Source organism: Anabrus simplex, chromosome 1, assembly GCF_040414725.1.
Source record: "Anabrus simplex isolate iqAnaSimp1 chromosome 1, ASM4041472v1, whole genome shotgun sequence".
Lineage (NCBI taxonomy): Eukaryota > Metazoa > Arthropoda > Insecta > Orthoptera > Tettigoniidae > Anabrus > Anabrus simplex.
The window spans coordinates 950,770,302-950,791,067 of record NC_090265.1 but is presented as its reverse complement, the minus strand read 5'-3'; the positions used below and the strand labels follow the sequence as shown (position 1 = coordinate 950,791,067).

General features: G+C 39.6%; 1 protein-coding gene across 1 annotated transcript in view; it reads right to left on the bottom strand.

Moving 5' to 3' along the window:
• The window catches only part of LOC136875075 (ubiquitin carboxyl-terminal hydrolase 3), a 204,683-nt gene extending 191,582 nt beyond the window's left edge, over nucleotides 1–13,101 (bottom strand). Inside the window, exon 1 of the mRNA XM_067148811.2 lies at nucleotides 12,910–13,101. Coding sequence (XP_067004912.2) covers nucleotides 12,910–13,009 — 100 coding nt within the window. The 5' untranslated portion in view covers nucleotides 13,010–13,101. The remainder of the gene's footprint in view (nucleotides 1–12,909) is intronic.
• Nucleotides 13,102–20,766: the final 7,665 nt, after the last annotated feature.

Here is a 20,766-nt window from a genome sequence, read left to right as displayed (position 1 = left end):
GATACTCCGTGATCCGAACGTCGTGGCCACCCCTTGTAAGAGTATTAAGCCTGTATTCAGCCTGTGTTTCTTAATTTGCGTCTATATTTCTTCCGCTTGTTGTGTTTTGTAGACAATGCAAAGCATAGTAGATAATAATTGTGGCAATAGTTTGATATTTAATCCCATTTTGAGATGGTGTTCATGTTTTAGAAAATTTAAGGAATTGCATAATTTTTACAGAAATTTGTACCACAAATGCTATGAAAACCGTCTGATGCATGGCAGTTCTTTGAAATTACTGGTGATAAAAATAAGCAAAATGCAAATTTTGCGGCCGCATTTACGCGACGGGTGGTGGCGTATCAAATTTGTGGGATTATATCAAGCATTTACGCGACGGGTGGTGGCGTATCAAATTTGTGGGATTATATCAAGAGGCATCACAAGGATGAAATGAGCAGGTCGGCTTCTCCAGCAGAAAGCAACATTGCTGTATTCAGCAAAATGGTTATTTTGTGAGAAAAGGTCATTGAATTTACGTTGCCATACCAATAACGTATTTAAACGTGCCGCCACATTACAATCACTCGGTAGTTTACTCGGTACTACCGGGTGATGACGTCACAACAACTGCTCCGCTCCGTCCCCACCACTAGGTTCGATTCTGGGTTGAGGCGCATTTTTTTATTTGCAGATGTCCATCGGACATTACATACTGTAATACAGTAATACACCGTTTCTTAAATCACATGTATCCTACATTTACAAAATTTAGTAACGCTGAACACGTTGTAACGTATCTAGTAGATGAAGTGGTGCGAATAAATTCACGTCCACGAAGTGGAAAGGGCGTCTTTCATGGCTGACCAATGAAAACGAATGTTCGCCCATTTCTAGGATCGTAGTATGCAAGTGCAAATGGTTTCTAGAGGACCCGCTGGAATCGCTGTTGACGATTAAGATGCCAGATACCATACCACCTGGACTACATTTACGAAATAAAAAACATACGACTCAACCCAGGATCGACCCCTCGACCTCCTGCATGCTAACCCAAAACTCTATCCACTGCACCAACTGTATAACACGACTAATATGTGTTGACCGAGGTAGTTACCCTACATGTGGTTACAGTGTTGCCAGATCGCCACGCTTCAACATCCTTTTTCTCCCGGATATACTCGCAGGACGAACTTCTGCGACACACATTTTTTTTTTTTTTTTTTTTTTTTTTTTTTTGGCATGTGAGGAGTCGCGCTGCGACGCCCGAATGCGAGCATTTCGCTTCACCCTGTATATATACAAATTGAAGCTCATGTTTCAAAGTTGTCACTTACGTTTTGAACTGTAAAGGAAGTGCTGGTGTTCCCTTGTAGATATTTAGGGAGGTTATTAAGCAAACATGCCTTTGCTGGCGAGACCTTGTGTTTATAGTGCACTTTTGCCTTCTAGTATGGGATAGAATAAATTTGCTACCTTCACTGACCTGTCTCAGTCGCATCCTTGGCTTCGACGATACGAAAGTGACAAGAAGTATGAGCGATGCTAGTAATGTCATTCCTTATGCAGTCAGTCCCTGTTATATGATGGTGTGAAAATGTCACTCATAGGATTGGTTGGTGCATGCATTTCAGCGGACTTGGCAGACTGATATGTAATAGTAACTTCTGGCTCAGTGAGAAAAGCAACAGGAAACTACAACACTCCTCATTTCTCAGAATGCCTATTCAGTGACGCCTAGGTCAGCTGATGGTGTTGTTGAGGATCAAACTAGCCTTTGGGCTGAATACCCAATATATATTAACCAAGCTGAAAATATCTACAAAGCATGCTACCATAAGTGGCCATTATTCTTGACAAAACTCTCCCAAGTTCACACACCATATAATAATAATAAGCCCACCTGGTGGCCATGATCGTTATATGGTCTGACGCCGTCTGAATCCCGTTTATCGAAAAAATGTCATCAGAATGTTGGCGGGCAGGGTACGATAGGTGGTGGTATACAATTTATAATCATTAGACTGCATGCCAAAAGTCTGGATTCAGTTTATAAACCTGTCCGCAGTGTTCGTATGGAGTGAAAGCATATGACTCTATCGATGGTGATTCGTCCGTCGGATGGAGACGTTAAGCCTTGAGCAGACACCTCAGTGCTCTTCGACAGGATTAGGCGAAGTGCCGGCACTGGGTTTCACCCTCTCCCTTCCTCCAAATATATATATAACGTCACTCGTTTCATCTCGTTAACTCCTCTGGTGAGGTTGACGTCAGGAAGGGCATCCGGTCGTAAAAAACTCGCTGTGAAGACTTATCTCACTTCATACCCGAACCCGTAGGGAAATGGGACAAGGGTTACGCATACATACAATAATAATAATAAGAAGAAGAAGAACATATTTGGTTTTACGTCCCACTAACTACCATAATGGTTTTCAGAGAAGCTAAGGTGCTGAAAATTTTGACCCACAGGTTTTCTTTACATGCCTTCAAGTACCACCAGACTGAGCCATGATTAAAACTGCAAACTTGAACTCAGAAGGCCAGTGTTTATATTATCTGGGTTACTCAATCAGGCACGTCATTTATAACAGCAAGAAAAATCTTCACTTCAAATTTTAAAATTATATACACTTGACAGCCACGGTACTTCTGTGTTTATTTCACATTCCATCACACTATAACTAAGTTTGATCTATCAGATAGGGATTTTATAATATATACCACTTCAGCAAGATCAGTTTTTAGCGTGGAAACTGAATTGTTGCTACTTGATGGGGTCTAAGCATGCAGCATTATAACACTGCCTTGGGTTTTTGGGTTCTTCTATTAAACCAAGGCAAGTAGGGGCTAGTGGCTGATGATTTAACTCAGAAAACTGACCTAGCTGTAATTCCATCCCACAAAATGAGCATAATATTTGTGCGCCTACCCAATAGTGCCTTTCAACCAGCTTAATGTATTTAGCATGTTCCTTATCAAAAAAATATAATTCTCGCGATCAATCCACAGTATAGAGCAATGATTTCCCAACTATCCAGTCTGCATTCCCCTTGAAAAAAAAAAATTAAAATTCCATGGACCCCCTATCATTCTTGATATGAAACAAACGGTACATACCCGTATGTTTTTTTTTTTTTTGCTAGGGGCTTTACGTCGCACCGACACAGATAGGTCTTATGGCGACGATGGGATAGGAAAGGCCTAGGAGTTGGAAGGAAGCGACCGTGGCCTTAATTAAGGTACAGCCCCAGCATTTGCCTGGTGTGAAAATGGGAAACCACGGAAAACCATCTTCAGGGCTGCCGATAGTGGGATTCGAACCTACTATCTCCCGGATGCAAGCTCACAGCCGCGCGCCTCTACGCGCACGGCCAACTCGCCCGGTGACCCGTATGTTACAATCTCTTATATTTTCATTCAAAAGTATGATAAAAAGGCAAAATGATAATAACATCAGACATGTTTGAATATGAACAATGAAGCTGCTTTGGAACAACTGGATTGGCAATACTGGGTTTGAAGTCTAATAATTTCAATATTAAGTCCCTCTCAACTGCAAGTTTTCTTAATTTTGATTTCAAATATGTGACATGGGAGAATGCAGTTTCACACATAAGTGGTGGGGAATACAATTAATCACTTCAAAGCTTTCCTTGAGAATTCAGGAGAGTCAGCCATGAAACAACAAAATTTAGCTAGTTGAAAAATAAACCATAATTTTACTGAACTGTCAGTTGAAAGTTCTGCCAAAATATCACCATCTTCTAGCCTAAGAGTGAGGTGGGTCATAAGCCATCAGCAAATTAATTCCTCTTCTACTCTCCATATCACTTTATTCCATCACCGGGAATATCCCTTCAGCTGAAAGTGCAGTTGCTCCAAATGTGACTTAATACTGTTGAGTATATTCCAAAATATTTCCTCCTGATATTAAAATCTGACAGAAAAGGAACTGCTTGAAGATTTCAATCCATAGCTTCAGTACTTGCATCATTCCCTCGATTTTCAAATCTGGGAAATTGTGATGCGACAGGCTTTAACTGAGTGCATCCATCCAGATGACTGACTATATCAGCAAGGTATGATGACTTAATAATATGCTCAGTACCCTTCCTCGGAAAAGCCAAATTATATCACAGCAGTGCCTGGAAGGCCCGAGGTTTAAGGTGGCCTGCACAGACCCCACAGAAAGAAAGAAAAAAAGAAATTAATTAATTAATTTCACCCAAATGCCAACGTGCACAGGAAACACAATATCATAATATTATTATTATTGAAAAAACATCTTTACAGTTCATAAGAAGAAAAAATGTTAGACACAGTAATATTGTAAGAGTCTAGCACAGACATCCACTGTAACATGAGCAGCACACTCCCTATCAAAACGCTGTAAGAAACCGCCACCTTGAAAACTTCTGCAGCTTTCAAAAACAAAACATATGAAGAACTAGCTAAGAAACTGTATGACTCAATACAGACTTAGTAAACTTTGCCTTCCCAATAGTGAATATGCCACTGAAATTATTAATAGCTTTGCATCCCAGAAAGCACGTCACAGGGTCTAGTTTGATGACGATGATGATACTACTTGTTGTTTAAAGGGGCCTAACATCGAGGTCATCGGCCCCTAATGGTACGAAATGAAATGACAAATTAAAAGTTCAAAATCATCCCCTGACCAAAATAAAAAATGTCATGAAGAATGAATGGATGGACATGAATTTAAAACAATCAGTGGATCCGACTCAAAAAACTATCATAAATAATAGTATTACTGAGACCACTTCTAAAGCACAATCCTCAATCGAGGATGCTTGATGTCTAAAGGGGTCCAAAATCCAGGTCAAAGGCCCTCAGAATGGTACTAATCGCTAGGAATGTACGTCTAGTTTGATTACATTCTGATGTGTGAAGTTCAATACCTACAAAATATTTAATTTTTAAAACGAATCCATTAATCAGTTTAATATTACAGTAAGATTTTCAAATTATATTGAAGGGATATAGATAGTGTTAAAATTCTGCTTGTATCTGCTATATAGTAAAATGTTAATTGATTGATTGATTTTTGTGTTACTGACCGGTTTAACAAATCTTCTTTGAGGAGGGCCAATTTTGTTTTCTGCACCTCTGTTTCAGTTATTAATAATTGCTCGTGGCCACTCCCAATTTTTTCACATATTATTCCAAATAGCACAGAACTCAAGGGGTGTGATTTAATAAAATTCACAACCCAAACTACCTCGTCCATGCCACTCGAGTTCTGGTGGCATCTCTTTACTGCTAATTTCTCTGTGAATACAGCAATGCACCCACACTATGAATGGTACTACTGTTTTTACAGGGCGATTTATATAAACTTGATGGTTTTCAAACTGACCCCATTTCAGTCTGATGTGATTGATTTCTAAATGTGAAGAAACTCTGGGAGATTCATTCACTTACCAACATCTGCCAACAATACGCATCTTATTCTCTGTTAGGCATTGTTTCCTCAACTTTATTGGGTCGCTGGCTTGCCTGCTTGTTTTACCACACATTCTTTCAAGATGCAGTACACATGGCCTCAGTGTGTATTTTTAGTGAAAAATTATTGGATAACGAAGTACATCGTAGCCATGCAAAGGGCATCCATGAGACAGAGTCGTATGCACGATCTCCTGAGACACATGATACTGGCTCCAGTGAGAAGGTTGAAAACAACTGGGTCTTTCTTGAGCAAGTCAGGCAAGCATTAACACATTTGATTTGACAGACATAGCAAATGATGTTCAGACTTGTTTGCTTCAGTCTCCTAAGAAATCATTACGTTGTTTTTCTCAGGAGACAGGGTATTCATATTCATACGTCAAAGAGAACCAAGGTAAAAAAAACTGAGGCCATATAAGATGATTGCTATTTACAAGATGCAGAAGCCAGAAAGATCAGTCCATTACTGCACGTGGTTCTTGGATTTTACTGTATGGCTACCACGAATTCTAAAGATCACTTGATTAACAGATGAGGCCTGGTTTCATCTGACTGGTTATGTGGAATTTTCAAACAACCCACATTTAGGCCACACGTAACCCACATGGTATTCATGAAAGACCCCTACACCCACAGAAGGTTGGACCAAATAGTGTGTCATTCTTCTTCTGGGATACGATGGACACAGATCGGTACAAGGACATATTCCTGCAATATATTGAGCAACTAGATGACAATGAACTAACTCAAGAGTTATTGCCACAAGTCAACTGTGTCTTGCACTCTGATCAACAGCCTCTTTGAGGACAGAGTAATCTCTAAGAATTTGTGACCGAGCGACTTGGCCATGGGATTAGGGGCGCAGCCGTAAGCTTGCATTTAGGAGATAGTGTGTTTGAACCCCACTGTCGGCAGCTCTGACGATTGTTTTCCATGTTTTCGCATTTTTCATACCAGGCTGTATTTTAACTAAGGTCAAGGCTCCTTCCTTCCCACTCCAAGCCCCTTCCTGTCACATCGTCACCATAAGACCTATCTGTGTTGATGCAATGTAAAGCCAATTGCAAAAAGGAATTTGTGGCCACTAAGATCACTGGACTTATTGACACCAAATAATTTCCTGTGGCGTTATCTCTAGGATGAAGTATATTCAATTGTTCATGTTCAATTGAATATATGAAGACCAACAACATGGCTGAAATAGATGGAATAGACAAGGACATGTAGCAGCAAACTACCAGAAGCACGGTGTGACAGGTACGGCTATGTCTACAGGAAGATGGAGGTCATTTCCAACATCTACTGTAATGGTAATTGAATCTCTCACACGCATCTTCCTATCTGCTACCAGACATAAATGGGGTCGTTTTAAAAACCACCCTGTTTATATAAATCACTTTGTATTACTGTATAGCAATCGGTCCACTTTTTCTTCCATATATCGATCCTGCTCCGTTACTGCTAACACCCGCTTATTAAAATTAATAGCATTGTCAATTTACGTTAATCATCTAATTGGATTTTAAAATGTACAATTTTCAATTCTGATTAATGAGTGTCTTCCGAACATCCCTGGCCATTTCAAATATATTGTTTCTTATTGTATTATCTGATAATGAAACTGAACTCAAAGTCTTAGTAGTTTTCTCACCCAAAGCCACCAAGATCATCAGCTGAGTAGCAGGTTTTGTTTATTCTTCACCGATAGTATGTGGCTTCCCCTTTTCAGAAATGAGCAGATACAATTCACATGAAGCACAAATAGGACTGCCTTTACTGCCATCACCGACTGTATAGCCTACACAGTCTTTTGTTTGTTTTGCAACACATCAGAATTTTCTTTAAAAAATGTTTTTAAACAGTGTTTTGTCTGCATATGTCAAAGAGTGCACCATTGTTTATAATTCTGCAGAAGGTAAGGAAAACGAGAAGACAAAATTGTGGAAAGAAACTTAAAAGGTCAATGCCAATCACTTTTTTTTTTTTTCAGAATGGTTAATACAAATTAATACAAATTTCAGGGGCTGCCTGGCCGAGGAAGTAAAGGTCTGTTCACTTCACCTGGAAAGACATGGATTTTATTCCCCATCAGGAAGTCAAAAAATGTAAGAAACAAGGTTTTCACTTCCGGAGGTGTACATGGTCCTCAGGTTCACTCAGCCTACAGTAAAAATGAACACCAGGTTAATTCCTGAGGGAAAAGGCGGCTGGACGTAGAGCTAACCACTCTACCCCACCAAGTGCTGAGATTACGAATAGTGGAAGCCTTTACCTTCTACCCCTTCAAGGGCCTTCATGGCCTGTACGGAGATGACATTGCTTTGCTAAGACAAATTTCACTACAGCAAATGAGTCCTGTGTATTCATTGCAACAGGTATAATTAATGCTAAATCAGTTAAAACACCATTAGGATATGTTTTCCAGCAATCAATTCAAATATTACAACAATAGAAACCTACTTCTACATCCCTACCACGAATAACATGTTTCAAGGCAGCACTGTCCAATAACCTTTTCACAGTCTTATTGCATGCAACTTAAATTTAAGATTAAAAACCTTGTATGAACAGCCAAGATCAAGCACATAAGATGAACAAGAAATGCTAAGGAAGAGAATTAAATAACTTAATCAAAGTACATAAGTGTCCGCCTCTGTGGTGCAGTGATTAGTGTGATTAGCTGCCACCCCCGGAGGCCCGGGTTTGATTCCTGGCTCTGCCACAAAATTTGAAAAGTTGTACGAGGGCTGGAATGGAGTCCACTCAGCCCCAGGAGATCAACTGAGTAGAGGGGGGTTCGATTCCCCCCTCATATCCTGGAAGTGGTTTTCCATGGTTTCCCACTTCTCCTCCAAGCAAATGCTGGGATTGTACCTAACTTAATGCCATGGCCGCTTCCTTCCCTCTTCCTTGTCTATCCCTTCCAAACTTCCCATCCCCCCACAAGGCCCCTGTTCAGCATAGCAGGTGAGGTACTGGTCATCCTCCCCAGTTGTATCCCTCGACCCAGAGTCTGAAGCTCCACGACACTGCCCTTGAGGCGGTAGAGGTGGGATCCCTCGCCGAGTCCCGAGGGAAAAACTGACCCTGGAGGGTAACCAGATAAAGGAGAAGAAGAAGAACGTAAGTAAGGAGTCTCTATTCCAGGGGTAACTTACATGCAGGATTTGACACCATAGGTAGCAGACTCTTCCAAAGAAGAATCATGTAGAAGGGAAGTTGAAAGGAAGGGGGGAGATCATTTTAAAAATTAAATTTATCAAGAAAAATAACGTTCCAAAGTACCTCGAAAAATCTATAGACCTATAACAGTCCAGCAAGTATGACAGTTAACAAAAGATTGTAATCATCCTATCTCTCATTTGATGTAAACAAAAAATATCATCTGTGGTTACTAATCAACTTACACTGAAATGCTTTCTGTTTCAAATCGGTGGACAACATGCACAGAGAATAACGACGGTTGTTTCTCGTGGGGGTCTGTTAGCCACGTTTTTATTCTCCAACACAATTTAGAACACATAAATGAAGGAAATATAAAACATATAGTAAAAAATAATTTATGCTTCTTAATTTCTTTCTTGGACATAGGCTACTGCATTTGGATTATGTCCCATTCACTAATATATGAGAATAAACACAATTATCTACAGTATTGAACTGAGAAAACTAACATCTTCAAAGCTAGTGGTGACATCTTAAAAGACAACACAATCAACAACCCCCTGTACAGAAAATCAAATGGAAATTTATCACACATTTAGATAACAAAAAAGTTCAAAGTTAACACTGAAAGAGAAAAATGGACTTCACATTCCCTGAGTATGAATACAATGAAAATCCAGAACACTTCTCAGCATATACTCTTAACCATATAGTGAACAACATGATCAAAAATTTGTCATTAAATAATACTGACCCTTTCCAGTAACTTACAGTATAGTAACTTATGTGAACAAGATCAAAACCAGAAAGTAGGCTATGGTGAAATGAGCCCCACAGATTCAAACTAGGAGTGAGTCGTCCTCTCTTTAGTACATACGAATGTTTGGATCTTCCTAGATATATCCTTAAAGTATACAAAACTACAGCCCCCCTTTATGAAGACTAGAAAGCAAGAGAACCACTACATTTTAGAGGTAATTTGCTTTTTATGACCCTCTACCACTTTGGAGGTTCATCAAATTGGCCAGTTGATGATTATCTCATATTTCCCCTTAAAACAAAAACTAGAGGATAAAACAAAAAGTTAACTCTATTCAAAACCACCAGGACTGTTTGCTGTAACTGTGAAGAAATGACCCTATAGGTACTATCAATGATCTGAAATGTTTAGAAACTACCCCATTCATAGCCGGGTATGCTAATTAGTTTCACATTTACTGCTTATCAAAGCAAGCTGGGTTCTACTTTAATTATTAAGGGCGAAGGAAAATGCTATGCCTCTCACGCAATGAAATCTGCACACATTTGTTTGTTTATATGCAGCAAGTTGCTATTAACACTAGCTTTGAAATAGGCCTACTAATTTTGTGTGTCTTGAATAATGACTAACCTATTATAAAATATGAGCTAGTTCCATTCCTAAAGACATTACTTGGCCTAATAAGTCAGTTTTGTCTATTTCTTTCACATTCACTTGGATTTCCAAGCAATACAAAAGAGTAAAGGCATACATGTTTAAGACTTTTACAAGGGTGTGTGGTGCTTTTAGAGGATTATTATATTAAATGTCAAAAAGGCAGCAGTAGATAGTGAGCAAGCAGGCTAGTAGGCTACTGGGTCTTAGATGCTCATTCATGGATTTACTACCACCATGAAGAAACTTGCAGTGGTTGATATCAATTAATTTCAAGAATTTGAGGTAGGCCTATATGGGTAATCAGCCCAGTTTACTTGAAGGTGTAAAACTGTTTGATAACTAGTGCTATTGTGAAGTCTATAGTTTCTGACTTATTATAGGCCCTAAAGTAATTATTCGAGCCAAGGATGGTTTAAGTACTGCTTAATTTGCAATATGGTACACTCTCCAACTATGACTCGAGTGGGACAATACAAGAGAATTAACCATTCTCACTCAGAAAAAGAGCCATCAGCATTGAAACCTCTGATCCCCAAATGAACCAGATGCAAGATCAATTAACGCAAGTTAATGGACTCAATGGCTGTGTCAGTATGGATGTCGCTGCATAAGTCGTAAAATTATATCATTAATCAATACTATTATACCATATAAATTCTATGACAGTGACTCCCCAAAACCATTATACTTTAAGTTCTACAATATAATAAACTTTTATTTATGTGATTTTCTATTTTACAATTTGCTTTACATTGCACCAATACAGATAGGTCTTATGGCGACGATGTGTTCGGAAAAGGCTAGGACTGGGAAGGAAGTGACCATGGCATTTGCCTGTTATGAAAACAGGAAACCACTGAAAACCATCTTCAGGGTTGCCGACAATTTCATAACATATAATTCATAACATATAACTTATAGGTAAATGTGTTAAGGCGGACCAGAGTTGACCGGCTAGAGGTTGAGGGAAATCCAGCGATGGGACAACTGAAAATGAGATAACACTGAAAGAGAGTAACCAGAGCTGACGCCAGATTCTGAGAGAATAGCTACGAAAAAACAGAAGTAGAAGAAGAATAAGAAAGATAAACACCAGCAGTGTAGGGAGGGAGGGTGCCTGCCTATTTCCCGGTGAGCAAAGGTTCGATTTCTCGCCAATCCAGGTAGCCTTATCCTGGTCTTGAAAGCCAATAAAAACGGCCAAGGGGATTTGTTGTGCTGACATGTCACCTCGTAATCTAGAAATCTTCAGGATGAACAGCGGTCGCTCAGTAGGCCAAGCCTCATCAGGACTGTAATACCATGGAATTTGGGGATTAGTTTTTACAGAAACTGAAAAGGGAGAAAAATTAAGAATTATCATCCTGAAGCATGGTAAAATTTGTAATGAAGGGGTCTATGAAATAACTCTCGGAGCCTGTATTAAATAGTATGCGTGCTCAAATATCAACATAGTTGGCATAAAACTCAGATTTTGTTATACGGGCTAGTCCAAGAATTTGTAACAACTGTCTCTGCTTTCTTTGATCCGTAGAAGGAAAAACTCTCTTTTGGTTATTTCCTTCAATTTCTTAAACACACATTTTTAACAGTCACAATGACAGTCAAGAGGTAGTGATCACCTTCAAACACAAAAACTGATCTCAGTGTGTAAAGCAAAATATTAGAATCTGATATGTTTAAAGGTTAGCCTACGAAGACAAACAAAGACAATTAATACCACAAACAGGGTATAGCGGAGGAGGCTCCTTAACAGGGACCATTCACCAGCTGGAGACAACTGTTCAGTATTTAAAAACTTAGTTATTTTTACAAATTGCTCTACGCCACATTGACACAGATAGGTCTCATGGCGATGATGGAATAGGAAAAGGCTAGGAATGGAAAGGAAGCGACTGTGACCTTGATTAAGGTACAGTCCCAGCATTTACCTGGTGTGAAAATGGGAAACTACGGAAAAACCATCTCAGGAGGGTTCAAACCCACTGTCTTATGGATGCAAGCTGACAGCAACGTGAAACAAACTGTGCAGCCAATTGCTTGGTGAACATAAAAATAGAAAGTGTTCTCATTATAAATCCATGTCTTGATGACAAAGTGAATCATAGTACGTTTTCATCTAAAAAACGGACCTAAAATTGTTTGCATTTGCAACCAATTAGAATAACTATACCAACAACTATAGGCCTATATGAATATGCATATGAAGAAAAATGAACTGTGTCAAAATATTTCTGTATGTGTGACAAACTGATATTCACATCGTAAAGTTGAAATACGCCCTGGTATGGATAATTTTATTTCTTGCACGTTCCGCTTACACCAGGTCGTATCGACGACAAATACCAACATACACAAAACGAACTTCCGTCAATGAAAATCGTAGCCGTTTGTGTTTACTAGCCCTCCACGTTAGTACAAGGGGTATCACGATCAGCAATGTAATATGCTAAGTAGTAATAGAGCAAATGTGTTCGCTACTAAAATACACATTCAATAAAAACTAAAATCAATGCTCGTCGAAAATAACCAATGTATTTGAGGTTATGTTGTCTAATGGAGAGAAAGGATTGACACCATTTGAAGAAGTTGAAATTATATCACGGATCACTGTGAAGCTTAAATTCACGCAAAATGCGAGTACTTTAAATCCCAACGACTGGTTCAATAATTACTATTCTTTGTGTTCAACAATGGAGGTTCACACTGCTGTCAATACCAGGTTACAAACTTACTTTTTTTTTTTTTTTTTTTTGAAACCACAATACCATAATAGTGATCTCTATGAATGAAAGGATCAAACTGTAATCGTACTTCACTGAAAAAGACCAGCATTTGAAGGAAACGTTGTTTTAATTTGGAACTAATCCTACCTGCGCATTGCCACTCTTTCGTCACACTGGTCTTGTCTTGCAGAGTATTTTCTAGTGCATTTTGTATTTTCACACTATCTATAAGATGAGGACACTCCATTTTTTCCTTAATTAACTATATTTTCGAAAAACTCTATTGCAAACAAACTCCTTTCGTACGCAGCATAAGTATTTATCATTCGACATCCGGTCTGCTCCATTCGGTCTCAGCTCAAGGACTGCACGAACAGTACTTTAACTGGTTTGTATCCTTACGCGTCATCAAAATTATCAAGATATCTCCTCCTGATCTCTTTTTTTTTTTTTTTTAAACATGAAGATTTTGTGGAGAACAACTTCTGTTTTCTTATTTTAACTTCATGAAATTTCAAATATAAGTAAATGTTATCGTCAGCTCTCTACAAACGCCATCTGACGTGATGTTCGAAAAATAAAAACGGAGGAATCAATAGTTTGTCAATTGGAGTACAATACTTCATTGGACTAATTTCAAGGTTACTTCCCCACCCTTATCAGCTGTTCGACAGTGAACTATGGTACCATCTCTGAATGATCAGATTTTGGGGATCACTGAAAGTTGCTAGGTGTTAATATAAGGAAAGGTCTTCATTGGGGTAATCACATAAATATGATTATAATTATATAATGGGTACAGATCTCTGCACATGGTTATGAGGGCATTTAGGGATTGTAGTAAGGGTATAAAAGAGACGGCATATAAGTCTATGGTAGACCCCAACTAGTGTATGGGACCCTCACCAGGACTGCTTGATTCAAGAACTGAAAAAAAAAAAAAAAAATCCTAAGGAAAGCAGCTTGATTTGTTCTGGGTGATTTCCGACAAAAGAGTAGCGTTACAAAAATGTTGCAAAGTTTAGGCTGGGAAGACTTGGAAGAAAGGAGACGAACTGCTCGACTAAGTGGTATGTTCCGAGCTGTCGGTGGAGAGATGGCTTCGAATGACATCAGTAGACGAATAAGTTTGAGTGGTGTCTTTAAAAACAGGAAAGATCACAACATAAAGACAAAGCTGGAATTCAAGAAGACAAATTGGGGCAAATATTTGTTTATAGGAAGAGGAGTTAGAGATTGGAATAACTTACCAAGGGAGATGTTCAATAAATTTCTTTGCAATCATTTAAGAAAAGGCAAGGGGAACGACAGATAGGGAATCCGCCATCTGGGCGACTGCCCTAAATGCAGATCAGTAGTAACTGATTAATTAAACTTAAAAATGAAATGACTTCCACAAAAATTATATTAGAAAAATGTATCCTAGTAGGACTATTCTGAAATCGCTGTGCCGGGCTAAGTGGCTCAGTCGGTTGAGGCGCTGGCCTTCTGACCCCAACTTAGCAGGTTCGATCCTGGCTCAGTCCAGTGGTATTTGAAGCTGCTCAAATACGTCAGCCTCGTGTCGGTAGATTTACTGGCACTTAAAAGAACTCCTGCGGGACAAAATTCCAGCACCTCGGCATCTCCGAAAACTGTAAAAGAGTAGTTAGTGGGACGTAAAGCCAATAACATTTATTATTATTATTATTAAATCGCTGTGATGTGTGGTTTTGGTTTTTTCATTATCAGAAACCCTCGATTCCCACCTCATCCATCGTGGAAGTGGTTTTTCGTGGTTTCCCATTTCTCCTTCAGGCAAATGCCGGGATGGTAGGCCTACATAACTTAAGGTCACGGCCACTTCCTTCCCTCTTCCTTGCCTGTCCCATCCAATCTTCCCATCCCTCCACAAGGCCCCTGTTCAGCATAACAGGTGAGGCCGACTGGGCGAGGTACTGGTCATTCTCCCCAGTTGTATCCCCCGACCCAAAAGCCTGAAGCTCCAGGACACTGGAGAGTAAGCAGATTAAGAAAGAAAGAAATAATAATAATAATAATAATAATAATAATAATAATAATAATAATAATAATAATAATAATAATAATAATAATAATAATAATGCTTTGACCAACACATAGGTTACTCGCGTTATTTTGCTCTTCGTTAGTCCTAAGAACTAAGAGATTTCAGATCAGCTTCAGATGTTATGCTATAAAGTACTAACTACAGTTCTCAATGTCCCAACTGAACATGTTCCACGACAGGCCTGAAAAGGCGCACAGGTTTGATACAGTATCTGAAAGCGATGTCATATTTCCGCCGCTACTAGAAGAATCAGAAAAACTTGACTCATATTTTCATTCCAAACGAATGCCTGGGCTGTCCCACTGGTTAATTGATAATTTCTGTGTGAACAACTGATGATCAAAATAATCTTCAAACTACTGAAATACCTTAATAATAATGCTATTTGCTTTACGTCCCACTAACTACTCTTTTACGGTTTTCGGAGACGCCGAGGTGCCGGAATGTAGTCCCGCAGGAGTTCTTTTCCGTGCCAGTAAATCTACCGACATGAGGCTGACGTATTTGAACACCTTCAAATACCACCGGACTGAGCCAGGATCGAACCTGCCAAGTTGGGGCTAGAAGGCCAGTGCCTCAACCATCTGAGCCACTCATCCCGGCTCTCATGATTCTGAGTTTACGGGTTCGATACCATCTGGGGTAGTCGATTTTTTTTTTTTAAGAGAATTCAAGGATCGTGCCACTCCATGCAAATGTTGGCATGTTAAAGGTCTCTGGTGGCACACTCAAAATTAAATTAACTCAGCTGTATGAATCCTCCAGTAGAATTCCACTTTCGGTGATGGCAAAAAATCAGAAAGTCGAAATTGGTACGCAGGCTGTCTATATGACATCATTTAGGCCTACAACTCGGTAGATGAGGCCGTATGATTATTATTTATTATCATCACTGATCAGGTCGCGTTCTTGTCGCTACAGGTCTACCAAACAGCTGCAAGGCAGCGAGCGTATAACAATGCATGGGGCAGAAATGAAATAATATCAGTATGGTAAACATTGCTATAAATGTTTCATTTCATACATTGTACCAGGAAATGCCCGTACCAATGACTAGCTTTAAGATCAGGAAGGATAGTGTTTGCAGGGTCGTTTGCGGTACACTAATTGAAGCAGGACCGGGCGAGTTGGCCGTGCGGTTAGGGGCGCGCAGCTGTGAGCTTGCATCCAGGAGATGGTGGGTTCGAACCCCACCGTCGGCAGCCCTGAAGTTGGTTTACCATGGTTTCCCATTTAGGCCACGGCCGCTTCCTTACCACTCCTTCGCCTTTCCTATCCCATCGTCACCATAAGACCTATCTGTGTCAGAGCGACGTAAAACAACTATCAATGAATGAATGAATGAAAATTGGAGCAGGTACAATGCAGAGAGAGGTTTTCGTAATGAACATAAGATCAGTTCTCAGGTAAAGGCGAACATCGCCTATATAATACAGTTGCTCTTCCTGTTGGCTTCTGCAGCGAAGGGACACGAACACTCCAGCACTCGATCAACAACGTCACCACACTCCTAGGGCTCTCTAAAGACTAGGTATGCTCGCCCGCCATTATGGTTCATTCCTGCACTACGTTGGTAGGGCAGTAGACCGCCCCAGCCTTACATATCCCTCTTTTTTTTACTGTTCTCAACGCTAGAAAATAATGCTAAACTAACATACTGAAAAATTACTCATTCTCAGTATTACTCAAACGATTACTCAACATAAATATTAAGTTAGTATATTTCGTATATTATTGTGTAAGTTTTACTCGAGACGGTGATTGTAAATGCAAGGTCGTTGATAATTAGCCTTTTAATAAACAAACAAAATAAGCATGTACTCACACTGGAGAAATAATAGAACAAATAGCTTACTAATAAATCGTTTAAAAAAATTATATTATTGATAAGTAGATAGGTTGTTCGTAAGCTATGCGCCGCGCTACCGTCTTATGAAATAAGGGACACCATGGTATTGATATAGGCTACTGTCATTCTTAAATCGTGAAATTTGACGAGGTAATTGGTCAGTGTCGAAGATATATAAATTGTGATAGAAGATTTTGATACAACCTGATCTCAGTCGGTATTTCATACTTGCGTGAAATTGATTCAGCGCTATATTCAATGTTGTCTAAATAATAAGAAAAATATTCTTCGAACAAATATAACATTGAAATGTGATGTACGAAGACGAACATATCCAAGTAACTGGGATTCTGTAAGTTTTTCTTCTAAAATTTAGCCCCTTTTCTTATTTACCAGTATTTAAAAAAACATTCTATGTGCAAAATAATTTTTGGTCAGTGTTTCTTTTTACAAATTGCTTTACGTCGCACCGTCACAGATAGGTCTTATGGCGACGATGGGTCAGGAAAGGGCTAGGAGTGGGAAGGAAGCAGCCGTGGCCTTAATTAAGGTACAGCCCCAGCATTTGCCTGGTGTAAAAATGGGAAACCACGGAAAACCATATTCAGGGATGCCGACAGTGGGGTTCGAACTCACTATCTCCCGAATACCGGATACTGGCCACACTTAAGCGACTGCAGCTATCGAGCTCGGTTTTGGTGAGTGACATGATATGATATGATGCTTTATTATTTTTCTCTAGATCTACAGTAACAAATACCCATTTTATCCGTTAAAGAATGCTATAAATCCCATCAGCTTATGCAGTTGTAATGAACAGAGGATTTTAGTTTGTTCAACCGAACATTCAAAACAAATGTTATGTTATTATAAATTACATTCGGAAAGAAAATAGGAATAGAGTACTCCTATAGCTGAATCTTCTCTCCCAACCTTAAGTATTGCACTGATAATCAATTACCAGTGACTTGTAATGGGAGTGACCCACGAGCTGTGGGGAATATTGAAATATTTTGACTTTGGCAAAGTTACAGAACTTTTTTATTTATTTTTTTACAGAGATTCCTCTGCTTTGAGGAGAAGTAGTATGATTTCTCAGCACTACTCACCTTATTAAACTTCAAAGGGTTGCAACATTGGTTAACTTGCTCAGGCAGCACATTTACAAAAATTATTATATTTAAGTAATATTTTACAAACTTACTGTATCCTTTTATTACAGTATTTCTTCTTCTCCTTTATCTGTTTAACCTCCGGGGTCGGTTTTCTCTCAGACTCAGCGAGGGATCCCACCTCTACCACCTCAAGGGCAGTGTCCTGGAGCTTCATACTCTGGGTAGGTAGATATAACTGGGGATAATGACCAGTACCTCGCCCAGGTGGCCTCACCTGCTATGCTGAACAGGGGCCTTGTGGGGGATGGACAAATTGGAAGGGATAGACAAGGAAAAGGGAAGGATGCGGCCCTGGCCTTAAGTTAGGTACCATCCCGGCATTTGCCTGGAGGAGAAGTGGGAAACCACGGAAAATCATTTCCAGGATGGCTGAGGTGAGAATCGAACCCACCTCTACTCAGTTGACCTCCCGAGGCTGAGTGGACCCATTCCAGCCCTCGTACCACTTTTCAAATTTCGTGGCAGAGCCGGGAATCGAACCCGGGCTTCCAAGGTAGGCAGCTAATCACACTAACCACTACACAACAGAGGCGGCCTATTTCAGTATTTACAAAACAATAACATTCCATTCCTTGCTTACATTTTTCTCTTCTTTTCGGAAACAGTTCCATACATTTTACCTCGTTTCCGTACTTTTTTTAAAAGTCCACAACATATAGGATCGAATTTTGAAGAAGTGTTCAAACATTTTTTTCTTTTATATTACAGCATGTTGGAGAACATGTACTGGTACATTCATCTTTCAAAATTTTCTCCGTTACAAGATTTGCATCATTTACAATTTCATAACTTCACAATTTGGTTTCTTTAGACCACCCCAATTAAAAAAAAAAAAAAAGATACGAATGTTTCAGAGCTTGAGTCAGAAATATCATAGGTTAAAACCTGTCTGCATACAAGCTTACCACAGATCTTGGTTTACAAAAATGCACTTGTACCACCAACGTTAAACAAATTATTTCTGTCATATGAAGTTAGTTTTGACAAATATTGTAACTGAGGTGTTTGGATGTTGAACTCCTGTTGCCGGACTTTCGGGGGCAGAAATGAATATTGAATGATCAACGTGACTGAATTAAGGGGTGTAGTAGTGTCAGGTGGTGGTGGTGATTATTGTTTTAAGAGGAAGTACAACTAGGCAACCATCCTCTATATAACACTAATCATAGAGAGAAAATGGAAGGGGTCCGACACTTCGAAAAATGAAGATATCGGCCAAAGGAAGACAAGGGCAACGAAGGGCGTGAAAATGAATGATTCCCTAACCCTCGCAAACCTAATAGCGTCGGGGTCGGAAAAGAACAAGAGTTGACCAAGGGAGATCGAATAGGATAGATGAAAGTGAGGAGCCTGGCACAAGTAAGTGGAAGCAATACCAGGACTCAGCTAAGGGCCCCGTGGTCGCCAACCCACGCTCCAAAGTTCAGAGCCCCTGGGGCTGTAGCAGTGTCAGTGGGAGCTGGATGCAAGTTTAAGTCAGCAGTTGAAGTAGAAGGTGTAGCAGAGGCAGTGGAGGCATAATGCAGATCAGAAGGGAATCTAAACAACCTGTATCCCGCAATAGAGATAATACAACAATTAGGTGCAGAACAACCCACCATTATGTAATAAACATCCACACAAATATAGCACTATTCTGTCCCTGCACGCTGTGATTAAAGCAATACATTCAATGTGACGAAGCGAGCGCTCGTAGGAGAAACTAGAGTTTAATCACATGGTCCATCGCGCTTGTATGAACCAAAATGGCGGCTAAGCATACCCATCTTATAGAGCCTTAACACTCCATCCACCATTGGCACCATGAAGGTCTGTGTCATAAATCATAGCTCGACTTATGCCATAATCCCTCGCCGGAAGGTCCGCTGGTGAATATTTATTCGTCACACTTAATTTGTTTAAGTTTGTCTCTTCAGTAGTGTCCAAAAGTAAAGTTATTAAATGGCTGTTTAAAGAGTTATATTCACAAATATTTACAAGTCTGGGCGAGTCGCGCTGGTATTTGACATTTAACGAAAGTTATTCAAACAATCAGCGTAAAAGAAAGTACGAGTTTTAAATGTTCACGCCACAGAAATAAATACAAGTCCCTCAACACTATCTTTGCAAATTATCTTAACACTCGGCGAGGAAGAAAGTACCCGTTTCAAATGTTCATGCCGCAGAAATAAATACAATTCCTTAAACAATGTCCTTTAAAATGATTATTTTAATACTCGGCCTAGAAGAAAGTACAAGTTTTAAATGTTAATGCCGCAGAAAAACATTGTGAAAAAGAAAATATAAACAGAAAAACAACATATAAACTTTGGGGATCGCTTACTTCGTATCTCACGCAGCAAGTCGTCAGGTGAACAGCTATCTCAAATCGACTTTGATCTCGCTTCAGCAGCGTGGCCGGAAAGCGAGAGGAGGTGACTCATGCTAGGCCTGAATTGAATCGAATCCAGAAATTATTTCTACTCTTACCACTATACTTGGGCCCAGGAGAGTTGTAGTTTGACATATGAGCGGCGAAAGCAGCGACTACGAGGTGTGCTGCGTTGTCATAGATGAACTTCATCTGCAGTATTCCATTCACCCCATCCTTTAATACAGGCTGAGTGTTTAATAAAACATGGTAGTTCACACCAGGCAAATGCTGGGGCTGTACCTTAATTAAGGCCACGGCCGCTTCCTTCCAACTCCTAGTCCTTTCCTATCCCATCGTCGCCATAAGACCTATCTGTGTCGGTGCGACGTAAAGCAAATAGCAAAAAAAAAAAAAAACATGGTAGGCCAAACGGAATTCAATAAACTTTGGCCCATTCCTAAGCTTGGGCTAATAATTTCAGCATTTAAGACGGAATATGTTATTGCCGATAAATATTCAATCTCAGTAATCAATAACAATATCATCAACTGCTGATAAC